This window comes from Stylophora pistillata, chromosome 5, assembly GCF_964205215.1.
Source record: "Stylophora pistillata chromosome 5, jaStyPist1.2, whole genome shotgun sequence".
NCBI lineage: Eukaryota > Metazoa > Cnidaria > Anthozoa > Scleractinia > Pocilloporidae > Stylophora > Stylophora pistillata.
Window position 1 is genome coordinate 36,806,368 of NC_142523.1, and position 13,252 is coordinate 36,819,619.

At 37.7% G+C, this 13,252-nt stretch overlaps 1 protein-coding gene and 1 pseudogene across 2 annotated transcripts in view; both read right to left on the reverse strand.

Moving 5' to 3' along the window:
- Positions 1 to 397: 397 nt before the first annotated feature.
- On the reverse strand, positions 398 to 3,325 carry LOC148731768 (uncharacterized). The gene is made up of 5 exons (XM_088761945.1): positions 3,320 to 3,325; positions 3,076 to 3,120; positions 2,493 to 2,678; positions 1,183 to 1,281; positions 398 to 613 (listed from the first exon to the last, which is right to left on the reverse strand). Exons 1-5 carry the CDS (start codon positions 3,323 to 3,325, stop codon positions 503 to 505), a joined length of 447 nt encoding a protein of 148 aa, XP_088618071.1. The 3' UTR covers positions 398 to 502.
- A 4,084-nt stretch (positions 3,326 to 7,409) lies between these two features.
- LOC148731769 (uncharacterized) overlaps positions 7,410 to 13,252 on the reverse strand; it is a 40,498-nt pseudogene continuing 34,655 nt past the window's right edge. Inside the window, exon 7 of the transcript XR_016001994.1 lies at positions 7,410 to 7,636. The product of XR_016001994.1 is annotated as an uncharacterized LOC148731769 (transcript). The remainder of the gene's footprint in view (positions 7,637 to 13,252) is intronic.

Sequence of the window (13,252 nt, forward strand, 5' to 3'; positions counted from 1 at the left end):
CTCTTCAACCGCGCCACTAACAGTGGATGAACACAGAAAATCTCGGTACGAGTTTTAAAAATCAACTGTGAAACGGGTGCGAGAACTGGAAAAAGTATCAAGTAAAGTTATTTATCCTCATACAACCCATATTCTTATTTTAATTTACGAGAGAATGCATAGTCAAGAGAAGAATAACAGCGAGGCTAAGATTCGCTGACTAGTAAGGTTTCATACCATGCTACGAAGCTCAAATTTCCCACCAATTGACGCTCCCCTCCCCCCTTCCCCTTTCCTTCTCCTCCCCTACCCTCCCTGATACAGACAACACTGACCGTGACCGTGAGGGACCTGACTCTTATTTGGCGCTCTCCAATACCCGCTTACAAAGTCATATTTTAGAAGGAGATTGTTTAAGGTTTTCAATGTGCTTTTATTCCTCACTTTGTTGTTACAGATTTTGCTCTACAAATTTCAAACTACTTTATCTGCAATTTTGAATCATGTCAGTTCTGCGCTATGTTCACTCGGGCTTCACACACTGTTTGATGGGAATCTTGATCCCAAAAGGCAATCGGATCGTGGTTGTTACTTTGCAGGCCAAACCATTACCGCAACCGCAGTTATGTTTGCTCTATGGTAAAAAAAAAAGAGGAAAAAATATGAAGCGCACTCATGGAAAGAAATTATACAGAAGGGAACAATGTTAACTGTTTTTTATGAAATATGGGGACCGGGGGGATCTTGGAGGACTTTGGTTGTCCAAATAACATTCACTTGATTCCCCCATAACACCTTACAACATCTTTATGCCCCACCCCTTTTACCATTGACAGTTAATTGGCAGTCTATTTTCTTGAGTCCCCCTTTATACTTTCTTGGCGATAACTCATTCTCCATAAAAATCATGTGATCTCCCTCAAAATTCAAAATTACCACAAAGGAGATAAATAATGAAAAGTTTCTGAGACTTCTGTCGCTAATATACTGTGCCAATACTTTTCAAATATTTTGACCGTAATCTTCACGGCGTAGTCACAACTTGTGCAAAATATATAGCTTTAGCTTATAATACACTGACAGTGTCACTAAAACCAAGTAAAGAAGATTCTATATCGTGAAGCAAAATATCTTACTTCAATTTTCGAGTATTCATTACGAAAAAGTCACAAACACATTTATAAAGAGAACTTTGTTACTAACCACAAAAAAACAAGTGAAGAACTCTCCGAGTTTTGGAGCGCAACGTTTACCAAGCGCACAGCAGTAGTTATCTTGACATTCAGCCTCGGAACTGCACCTCTATGAAAATGCAACATGGCGTGAATAAAAACAAATACGCCTCGGACTGAGAAGATCAGCTAAAAAAATCCTTTTTCTCATTTCTCTAATGTTGAATTTGCCTTGGGAGGACAACACTCCCAGCATCAATTCCATCAAGAGATACTTGATGACAAGGAAGATCAAATTGCTTGTGAAAAGGCATGGGAACACAGATTCCGCGTGTCCAAAGGTAACCCTTTGAATGAAGCCCATCCTTACGGGAAATTCTTCTCTCGGTATTGGATAATTGAAGAAAATGAATTTGAGAATCGAGGCATCGTAGGAAGCAGTGCCATTACTGAGTAGGGGTGGGTGGGTATAGTTTAGGACTGAAACAATGCCGGTGGCTCAGGGTTCTATGTGGATGTGGGGTGTATTTTCATCGTAGGAAGCAGTGCCATTACTGAGTAGGGGTGGGTGGGTATAGTTTAGGACTGAAACAATGCCGGTGGCTCAGGGTTCTATGTGGATGTGGGGTGTATGTTCATCGTAGGAAGCAGTGCCATTACTGAGTAGGGGTGGGTGGGTATAGTTTAGGGCTGAAACAATGCCGGTGGTTCAGGGTTCTATGTGGATGTGGGGTGTATGTTCATCGTAGGAAGCAGTGCCATTACTGAGTAGGGGTGGGTGGGTATAGTTTAGGGCTGAAACAATGCCGGTGGTTCAGGGTTCTCTGTGGATGTGGGGTGTATGTTCATCGTAGGAAGCAGTGCCATTACTGAGTAGGGGTGGGTGGGTATAGTTTAGGGCTGAAACAATGCCGGTGGTTCAGGGTTCTATGTGGATGTGGGGTGTATGTTCATCGTAGGAAGCAGTGCCATTACTGAGTAGGGGTGGGTGGGTATAGTTTAGGGCTGAAACAATGCCGGTGCCTCAGGGTTCTATGTGGATGTGGGGTGTGGATGTGGGATGTGGGATGTGGTTCTATGTGGATGTGGGGTGTATTTTCATCGTAGGAAGCAGTGCCATTACTGAGTAGGGGTGGGTGGGTATAGTTTAGGGCTGAAACAATGCCGGTGCCTCAGGGTTCTATGTGGATGTGGGGTGTATGTTCAGAACGTTCATCATACTTTTCAGTAAAATTGGTGGATATTACCCTTTTGCTCTCTCACTCGACCTCCCTCACCCCCTTCCCCTCCCCCTTATAGTATTTTGGTTCGCTAAGCGCGGAAAAAAATTGAGATTCTTACGTTAAAAAGAAATCGTTTTTTCCTCATTGGTTCATCAGCAGACTGGTTATCCAGATCAACCTCTTCCACCTCAATGTCCATTCCTTCCGGCATGCACTGTTTAACAGGAATAACCTGTCCATTGTAGATTATATTCTTGGTCAACGCACAGGACAAACCGGCTTGGCAGCCACAGTCTCCTCCGCCCTGAAATGAAAAACCGCATATTGACGTCATCTTTGATCACTGCTGAACAGAGAGACAACGACATGGAATATATTTGTTTTATATGATAAAAACCAAAATGCTGTAAACGGTGACGTAATCTATGCTTTTGTCCTCCAATAAATCATAAGTAAGAATCAATCAAAACAACTTATCATATTATCATATAATAAATTCTAATCTCTCTTCCCTAAAAATAATTTTGATCTATCAGTCCACCGGGGCACCTTTTCCTTTAAACCTTCTCGTAATATCCTCTTGACGCTGAGACCGAGTATTTCTTTCTTTTCTATCATATTACAAAATGTGATTCTTCTCTTACTGATACTTTTAGTTACCCAAACAGTCTGAGAACCACAAGCATCATTCAGTCACCTACCGGAGCAATGTTGCAAGCGGCCAGTTTGGGAAGATTACTGCATCCCTAGAGAAAGATAGAAAAGATATCTTGACTGTAAAAATAGTTCCACGAGAGACTGCCTTGTGTCAACTTCTAAGGCTGTATTATCATGGTGACTGTAGACTCTAAACACTAAAAAACCAACCTCGATTATTATTTTCAATTCTTTTTCTTGTATCAGATAAGCTCTTTCTTAATTATCACTTCTATTTCTGACGCATACATCCATTTAATCCAAGAGGAGAGAATTGGAATCGTTGAAACATCGGAAAAAACATAAAAAATTCATTTCTAGTAACACACAAAAAAAATTAAACTCCAATAACGCCTTAATAGATTGTTTCAAAACTTTCCGCTCGCTGAAGGAAAGAAAGTGCCTGTCGCTTAATGGAAAAACTTTGTGAAAAGCAAATAAATCATCTTTATGAGGAAAAAGGCTTGAAATCATTTCTTAAGTTGTTGTGAAACTCAGCAAAGCAGCCGTAGCGCAAAGACTCAGAATGACGAGAATCTTCATGACTTCAATGAAACGACTAACAGAAACTCTCAGATCCCACTGAACTTTTGGTGAAGTTGAGTGCTGTGATCTGCTGTGTCAGCTGTTTTATAGTTTTGAGGCGCAGAGGCTGAGTAGCAGCTTTTACAACATTACTAACAATGTGAGAGTCTTTAAACAAATCTTTCAAACGAAAACTGTATTTGTGAAATCAAAATTTGCTGAGCTGTTTGTTGAAAGGAATAAAGAAAACAGAACCCATTCTGAAATATTTTTGATGTGCTCTTTTTTTAGAGAAGAATAAACAATTTCCGCTCTGAATGTTAATTGCCACGGCAAATTTATCAAACGCAATTACATTTCAGTTATATCCTTGCCTTATATTTTTATGGTGAATACAATTGTAGAAATGATGAAAAAGAAACCATTTGTTATGGAGAGAAATTCAAATTGGCATGCATGTTTCTCAGAACGCGCTTCAATAATCCCTTGTTGGGGAAAATGAGGAATTATTCTGACCCAAACTTCTGAAAAATGGTTATTCGACGATTTGTTAATGCTTCTACTACGACAAATAACTACGTTTACAGTCTATGTCTACAAACACAGCTTAACTAACATGGTTGCATTAAATTGTTGCTGCTTTAAGAGAATAAGTCATACACCGTGAAGTATCTATTACAGGTTTAAGAAGTCTTAGAACAAAGGCTAACTGTGTGTTATTTTGTCAGTCAAAGCTTCCTTTTTTGGCGATGAAAAAAGGCTGGTAAAACAAACAAAACAAACAGTATTTCTTACTCTGTTTGCAGCACGATAAAGTATGTACTCGCAAGAGCATCGAATGATAAACGTTTCTTTAATTCAAATATAGCACCAGACTTGTACAGTCACTTAGATAGCTAACATAGCAATCTTTTGTAATTCAAATATAGCACCAGACTTGTACTGTCACTTAGATAGCTAATATAGCAATCTTTTGTTGATTTTGTTTTAATTTCAAGACAACGTACGATTGGAAAATAGTTTTTCTTCAAAGGTCGTTGGAACATTTGACAATTTTGTATTTACACAGAGTTTTCCTTGGCCTTCGGCATAAGATGGCTGGATACACACGCCTAAATTCGTTTCGTCGTGGTTTCTCACCCATCTGAGGAACTGGTTTCCAAGTGAGCACAATGGCTTAGATCGTTCTGAAAATTTGTCATACGAAAAACAATTGAATTCATTTAATACAACTTAACTCAGAGCTCCCTCCGAATATAATCAAGTGTAATTTTGTTACTGATAAAAACAAACGTTAAACTCTGCGGCTTCATAGTTTTGAAAACCGCTGGATTTAATTAGTTAAGAATCATTCAGTAGTGAGGCCACGCTCCCAAGTTGAGAAAAATTTATTGGGAATTCTCCGAGACCCTCCCCAAAAACTGTTTAACGGGATTTTCCCATATTAATCAAAGAGAGATAAAGAAAAAAAATCGCTCATATATTCTGTTTGTCATAGTTGTGTATCTCCGTGAAAAAACGCTTTTTTCCATAACAATTGCTTTTTGGACTTCCTTTTTTTGATCAGAAGATAAGCAGTAAGTATGCTTTTCTTCAATCTAGTCTGAAAGGAAAAAAATTGGTGAAAAAAATCTCTCACGTATTCCGTAATTAACTTCGTTCCTAATTAGTCAAAAATATTTTTCGGGGGCGGAAAGGCCGTGCAGCTACACTACCCAATCAAAATATGCGCGGTCATCCACATGGGATTGGTAGGAAGAAGCGCTCCATTCAAATCATGAATTTTCATCAATTGAAATTTGGGGACGAACTGTGACGACAACTTAACGTTTCTACCAAATGTTTTCCCTTCAAAGTCATAAGCTTCTCATCTTATTCGAAAAATTGAGAAACGACTTTGCATTGTCTCGAGGAACAAACGAAAGCACGGTATGTTCCTTTCGACAGTTTTAAAAGCGTATCAAAGTTTGTGAAGTAATCGTAGGAAAAAGCTGACTAAGGCCACGTGAAAATGTGCAAGTATGCTTCGCGTCGAAGCTATCGGTCAAGAATCTTTTGATTTTGTTTGTAGTAACTTGTGGTGTGTACACAAGTTAAACGGCAGTTTACCTTTAAATTTTTTTTTAGGCAAATTCAAAGTAATGGATTTCATTATGAAGCTTTGTCACCCTTAAGCTATTGCATTGAAATTGAGTTGTGTTGTGTCGTGTTGCTTTCATCACTTGCAGGTTTTTGAGAAATAATGTCAGGCAAATTATCGGCCTTTTAGAACAAAGAATTGAAGGATTTTATATCAGAGGCAGATCCGGGGTAGGGGCTGAGGGAGTTGTAAACCTCCCTCTTCCCTTTGAGCAGTATTTCTTTCTTGTTATTTAGTTTGATTTTTCCTAAAAATATAAATGAAAGGATTTTTTTACGAAATTGTTTCACTTCCACCGGACCCCCTTAAGAGCTCGCGCCAGAGGCACAGGCGGTCACTCGCGTGCCACACCACTGGCGTTTAAGATTACTTCAATAGTGTACAATTGAGTAGAACAAGTAAAAATCTGGTGTACGACTACGTGATGAAAACTCTGGAATTTTTTCTTCTGTTTCATTCATATTCGACACCTAACCTAAAATGTAAGTCTCTGATAGGCTGTTCTTCTTCCTCTTTATGAATTTTTTATTTTGGAGATTGGTGTCATGGCAATGAAAGATAACCTCATAAGTTGCAATTGAGAACGAAGTTTGTTTTAGCTTTATCGTCCGCTTTGGAGAAGATTTAATGAACAGTTCTCAGAACTGTGGGACAATTTCCTACCTGCACAGGAATTGTTCAATTTTTCCCCTTGCTTGGCTGAATGATAACAAATGATCGACTTTCAATCTTATGCCGCAAGTCACTGAACTGTTCGAATTAAAGAGTCTGTTAACTGAATTCAACAAGTAATTTCCAGATTTTTCTCGAAGACTTTCTTTATTCCTTTCACTGAAATTATTCTAAGCGTTACATGGTTAGTTTTGTCTTCTCCTCGGCTGATTACTTTGTCTCGGTCAAGAGGCTGGTACGAGTTACATGCACTGCCTCAGGGCGACCTTGATACCAGTCAGACGGATGGTAACGGAGGCTGTTTCGGTACAAATGAGACCGTCACGGCAACCACACTCGTGCAAGTGCTGAAAAAAATCAATTAGATAATATTATTGGTTATAGTTACTGTAATGAAATGATAATGAGACGATAATGAAAATAATAAAAATGACAAATATGGATAATGATATGATTTCGAGTGCAGTTTGGTGTGAATAAGTGCGAGTAAAATTTTCAAAGACAAAAACATTGCACGGTACCGTAAGGTAAGTGCAATTTATGGTCTGAAAAATTTACAAAGGTTCTCTTTTACATTAAATTGCACGACGAATCATGGTATTACTTACTAATAATTTAAAAGAAAAAATCATTACATTAAGTCAAGAAAAACGAAGTTTTCACAGCACACGCGCACTATTTGTAATATACATCGTGTTACAAATACATGGAAAAATACACTCGTTTTCAGCCAATCAGAGGCGCGTACTTTTTGGTTTTTTTTCTTTTTTTTCATTTTCATTATGGTTATGACAACAGTGATGATGATGTAGATAATTTTGATAATGATGCTGGCACTGCTTATAATTATCAGTCTGATGATAATAATAATGATAATAAGAACAAAACCGATAGGAATAATGATGAGGCTATTAACACTGCTCATAATGATATTAATAATAATAACGATAACAATAAATCCAATAATGCTAATGATAATGGCGGATGCTAATAATGATAATTACGATCAAAAGGATAACAGCAAAAATAAGGATAGCGATAACAAGATTGTTAATGATACCCCACCGTTGTTATTGCCTTTATTACGACTGGACTACAAGAAATAATGTAAACCTTCATTCTTCAACTAACGTTAAATAACATGTAAAGTACTTCGGAAGTTTTGGAGAGCATCTCTTGTTCAATAAGCAACACTGGTCTTCTCTTCAGTCAGTTTGAGTTTTACATCTCTGTTTTGCAAAATAATAGTAACATGTTAGAAAATATACGACATTTTTAAAAACATGCAAAGCACAAAGTTGTCTAAATTGAACTGAAGATGACAGAAGAACTGCCGAAATATGTTCTTAAAAAATATCATATCTTTTCATAAACTTGTGACATAAATTCGTGACATATCTCCAGACCTTTTGGCAATAGTAACATTCGTGCAACACTAAGCTTTAAACATGAAAGAAAAATGTTGTTATTACTTGGTGCATATAGTGGGTTTAACATCCCTTGATATTATCAATCAATTAAACGCAACTGAAACTTTAGCAATTCACGACTTATGCTCCTGCCTTTCATGTGCTTGACGCTCGTTCAGTGTATTTCTTGACCTTCCCTTGTTTTTTTTTTTTAAACAGTTTACAATCCTTAGACGGAACAGTCTCGCTTGTGATATATGATTCTATGGTTACCCAATTATTACAATTAAATCCCCCCTACCTTAAATAATCCATTAAACAAAAAACGTTTCTTCTTCATGGGAGCCATAGCACCTTCCCCGTCAAGATCCACTGTTTCCACTTCTATCTCCATCCCTTCTGGCATGCACTGTTTGACGTCGGTCATTTGTCCTTGGTAGATCAACTTTTTAGTCAGAACACAGGACAGACCAGTTTGGCAGCTGCAGTCTCCCTTCTGTTATAAGATTCACGTGACGTGGGTGTAACTAATACATTATAAACTGAGACACACAGGGAGACAACTGCACTAACAGCCTCGAGGACCAAAATTCCGAGGACAACACAACAGTCTTAGAGACCTTGAGGCAGAAGTTTTGGTGGCGGAATAAGAGCGGCGGGACGGGCTCTAATGCCCCCCTCCCCTCCCTTACTACAATCTGGGAGGTAGAGCCACCTCACGTAATATTTTAGCTTTTAATTGAGGTTCTTAAAAGTAAAGGCGAGAGTTTTCTGGACCAATCACCAAGTGGAGTCTAAGCAGAACCAAGGAGTCCCGGATTACTTTCGACGGTCAACTGAAAATTTCTCTAAGCCATTGAAGTGACTAATTGAAGTGACTACTAACATTATTACCATAAATATTTATGAACACCATAAAGGATGAGAAATGTGTTTTGAGCTCACCTCTCTGTTACAGGCTGCAAGTTCTGGAAGATTTGAACATCCCTGAAAGAAACACAAGCCTCTTAATTGCCTCTTCAAAGAACGTTCACAAAACGCGTGATTTGGTTAGGGATATGAATTAGTGATTCTCTTCATTCTACTGAGAGGGAAAAGATGGAGTATTAAAAGAAATGAAACGCTTCCACTTTTGGAAACTTACCGAAGTAAAAGCAGCACAGAGGCTCAGAAAAATGAAGATCTTCATGGCTTGAGTTTGAGTGAATGGAATTTGAATCGCTCACAACGATATAGAGGCTATGATCTTGATGAAACAAATTGTGACTAGAGGCCCTCGCGCCCTGCTCTTAAAGTTTCCGAGAAAAATTTTGAAGTGGTATGTTTTGCAATTTATCTCAAGGAGTGCAAAATGAGGCTAAGTATTTCAAACAGCGCGTTTAAACGAAAATGAAACGAAGCTTGTTCAACTGCGTGTTGAGTAAGGCACTTTAGGAGACAACACTCAGTGCGTTAGTGTTGGATAATTTTGTATGTTAGCAGAAAGGAGCTCTTAACGCAGTGCAAAGTTGTTCAGCTGCAATGCCAATTTAGTCATGTCTGATTTGTGCTGAGTCCTCCTGGCTTTTAGCCGCCAAAACGCTGAGTCGAAAGGTTTTGCTTAGGGTTGAGCCACGTACAGCGAGACCATTGCTTGACTTTCGATTAAGGGGTCAGCGGAAGAACAGGTGGGGTGGGGGTCTTTCTTATTCTTAAACACAAATATTTACCTAGATTTAGTCGGTTTCTTTAAACCTCTTGAGTACTGTTTTGGGTGGCTTACCGAAGTTTTTTACAATCGAAAATCTTAAAAAAAAAAAATACATGAATCATTAATTTTTTACTAACTTTGATAACGATATCTTTTACGCTAAGAATGAAAGAAAAAGCAGATAAAGACATGAAGATAACTTGCCATTAGAAAAAAAAGAAACGTCCTCAATATGCACTGATACTTTGAAAAAGTGTACTGCACACTTAACTACTACCACGGATTTCACTAACTGGCTTAAACAACCTAAGGCGATAGAAAGGTTATCGTGCAAAGAATTTGTCGTCCTAATATACAGGCGGATGTGTCTGCGCTGTAGAGATGAATACTTCCTTACAATTTTATTTTTTTTTAGTCTTACGACACATGAAATAATGCTATGATGCGTGGATATGATGGAAATCCCTTGTGTTGCATTAAGGGTTCCACTCGCATGCGTTTCGATCATGACCCTTGCGGTGGATGCGTACAAACAGTTGAAAAAACACATTATCACATTGAAAATGTTTGTTTACGTAAGATGTTTAAAAGTACTCTTGCTTTTTTTTTTTGATAATATCCGCGAAAATGCTGTACTTCAAAATTGTTTTAAAAATAGTGAAGTATAAGGAACAACGTTTCAGTTGAAACGTCCTGTTAGAGTGTCAGCTACAACCCAGTTGTATACTTTAGGCTAATTTTTAGTTAAACGAAAGAAACATGATGACTGCCATACTAATTTTGAGCTTAAGCATTTCACTTGCTTTGGTGAGCTTTGAGGAATTTAAGACACATGTTGCTTCTGAGCATCATCTTTTATTTCAATTTTAGACACGCACCGCTAAAACTGAGTTTAATTCTATCAAACTGGAACAGATAATTTGCTGGCAAAACGGCGTGTTTTCTTCTTAATTAAATCTTTAATTAATTCATTATCAAATACTTCACAGAACTTCTTTTTTTTATACCACGCGCTCATTCAAGGAAAACTGGAAACAAAGACAAAACATACATCTTTTTTAAACTTGTGAGCAAACTTGGAAACCAGATATGAATCTTGTTCTGTTCTGTTTGTTGTTGTCGTTGTTTGTACTCATCGAGTAAAATGTCCGATTCCAATTACTCCACACATTTCTTGTACATTTTGTTCTTTTCTTTTTCTTCAGGGATGTTCAGAACTTCCTGAACTTTCAGTTTGTAACAAGCCGGTGAGTAAACACCTTAATAAGATTATTTTATTGTTCAATGCCATAAAATGCTGTCTTTAAGAAGTCTAGTAACTCAAATTTTCTATAACAATTCTACCACATATATGCTTCGAATACTTTTCATGAAAAAACTTGTGTTTTGTAGCGTCCTGCCAGATGACACTACAATAGAGTGAATCTTTTAGAGACCAAGGTTATACTAGTTTTGTGTCGTTATTAGCGACTGGCAAGAAAATGAAAAATCGATGCCTTTCTAAGTTAGAAAAAAACAAAGAAGAAGAACGAAGAACAAACTTCCTAACGATTTATTCAGCTGTAAGGTTACCTCTTCATTAAGCTCGCTCTTCATACGACAAAGCGGGTGGCAAGTTCACCGGATGAGAATTTTTATTCTGTTCTCTTCACTCCTCTTCTGTGGCCAGGAAGGAGATTGCAGTTGCCAGAATGGTCTTTCCTGCGTTCTCACCAAGAATGTGATAGAGCACAGAATCGAGAATCCCGTTAAACAATGTATGCCGGGAGATATTGATATCGAAGTGGAGACGATCGGCCTTGATAACCAGGCAGCAGATGCACCCATGAGGGTCAGGCGCTGGCTGTACTTCAACGTAAGTTTGAAAGTTTGTTGGAATGATTGAAAATGTTTGAGGACCGATAAATTTTCTGTTGACGGTCATACTATTGAGAGAATGGGGGAAAAACGGCTTTTAGGAGCTCAAATCGACGAAACATCGAGTTTTAGTAGTCAATTCAGTGATCTATGCTCTAAGGTCAGTCAAAAAGTAGGGGTCTTAGTGCGACTACGCAATTTGATACCCTGTAATGCTAAAGTATCAATTCTGCCCCATCTAACCTACTGTCATCTAGTATGGCACTTTTGTAATGCATCGGAACGGAGAAAGCTTGAGCGGATTCAGGAGCGAGCACTTAGGGCGGTGTACAAAACTAGATCAGCGTCCTATCAAGAACTGCTAAGTCGCGCCAAACTACCGACGTTGTACAATCGGCGCCTACAAGACATTGCCACTTTGATGTTTAAAGTGAAGCACAGTCTCATACCCAAGAATATTTCTGACATATTTCATATAAAGAACACTCAGTATAATTTACGGAACAGTGACTTCGAACTGCCAAGATTCGAAACTGTAAGATTTGGTAGGAATTCTATTAAATATATGGGACCTCTCATCTGGTCGAAGTTACCAAGACACCTAAGAACGATAGAAATTAATTCTAAATTCGTTCAAGAAGAACATAAGGAAAGTCGACCTTTCAACTCTCGTCGAAATTTAAAACTTAACTAAATAACTTTCTAATCTTTTTAATTATCTACTGCAAATAACTATTATCTTCATATGTAAATGTATTTGACTTTTAAATTTTTTTGTGTCCCCCATTAGCTTATAGCTAAAAATATAGACACTTAAATAAAATTTTTCAGTCATTCATCCATTCGCGAGATAGTTGACAAAACGTAAAGAAACCCAAACCTAGGCTTCTTTATATTTCAGAGAAAATTGTTTTTTTGTCATGAATTAGAGATGCCTCACCGTAGAAGATTGCAGTTACAATAGATGCTGTGCCTTTAACAAGCGATGTATTCCTAAACTCAAGAAATACTTCACCTGCATTTTGACGGTAAGCCATTAATAGCATTTCTTTTTGGTAAGATATTGATAAAGTTTCTCTCATCTTTCCAAAATTGACTTTAAGCTTCCTTAAGCTTTTGGCGTAATAACATTTCCTTTTTATTTATTCTTTAGGACGTACCCAAGGGAAGAATACGCAGTTTGATAACTGCTATGCACTAATGTGACTGAGCTGCTTTGCTACACAAGCCCATCCCATGATCATGCACATTTTTATATATGGGGAGGTATGATTTTAAGTTATTTAAATATTAAAATTACTTGCTGCAAAATCCTTAATACTACATAGGACCGTTTCGTTTTCGAGGGATAGCATTACATATCATTAATACTAGTGTTACCTGAACATCTACATTTGAAATTTTTTTATAAACATATATTTTCAAAGCAAATTGTTCCACAATATCTGTGACAACTTACCAAAGATTTGACGAAAACCTTACCTTATGGGCTATGTCAACAAGACGGTATTGTTTCTCAGTATATCTTCAACAAATTTGATTATAAACAGTAACAACAAGAAAAAAAAATTATTTCTATTTCGCAAGGTATATTTAAAGTCAGTTTCTTTCTAGGTAAAACCTGAGTTTTCCAAGCTGATTGAAGTGCATTCTTCTCTTTTTTTTTTTTGTCAGCGCAGCTAACACAGCTTACAGAGTCAAGCGTTTCCTGGGAAATCTTACGATGACTAAGGTGCAGCCAAGGAAGGGTTTGTCTTACTTTGCTGAGAACGAAATGAAGGGTGTCAAGGACAAATTGAAGTTTACCTCTCGAACGAACCAAAAAGCCCATTAACAGATCCTTAGGTAAAGGAATCCGCATGCAGTTCAGTTCGAAAAGCAGTTTTATT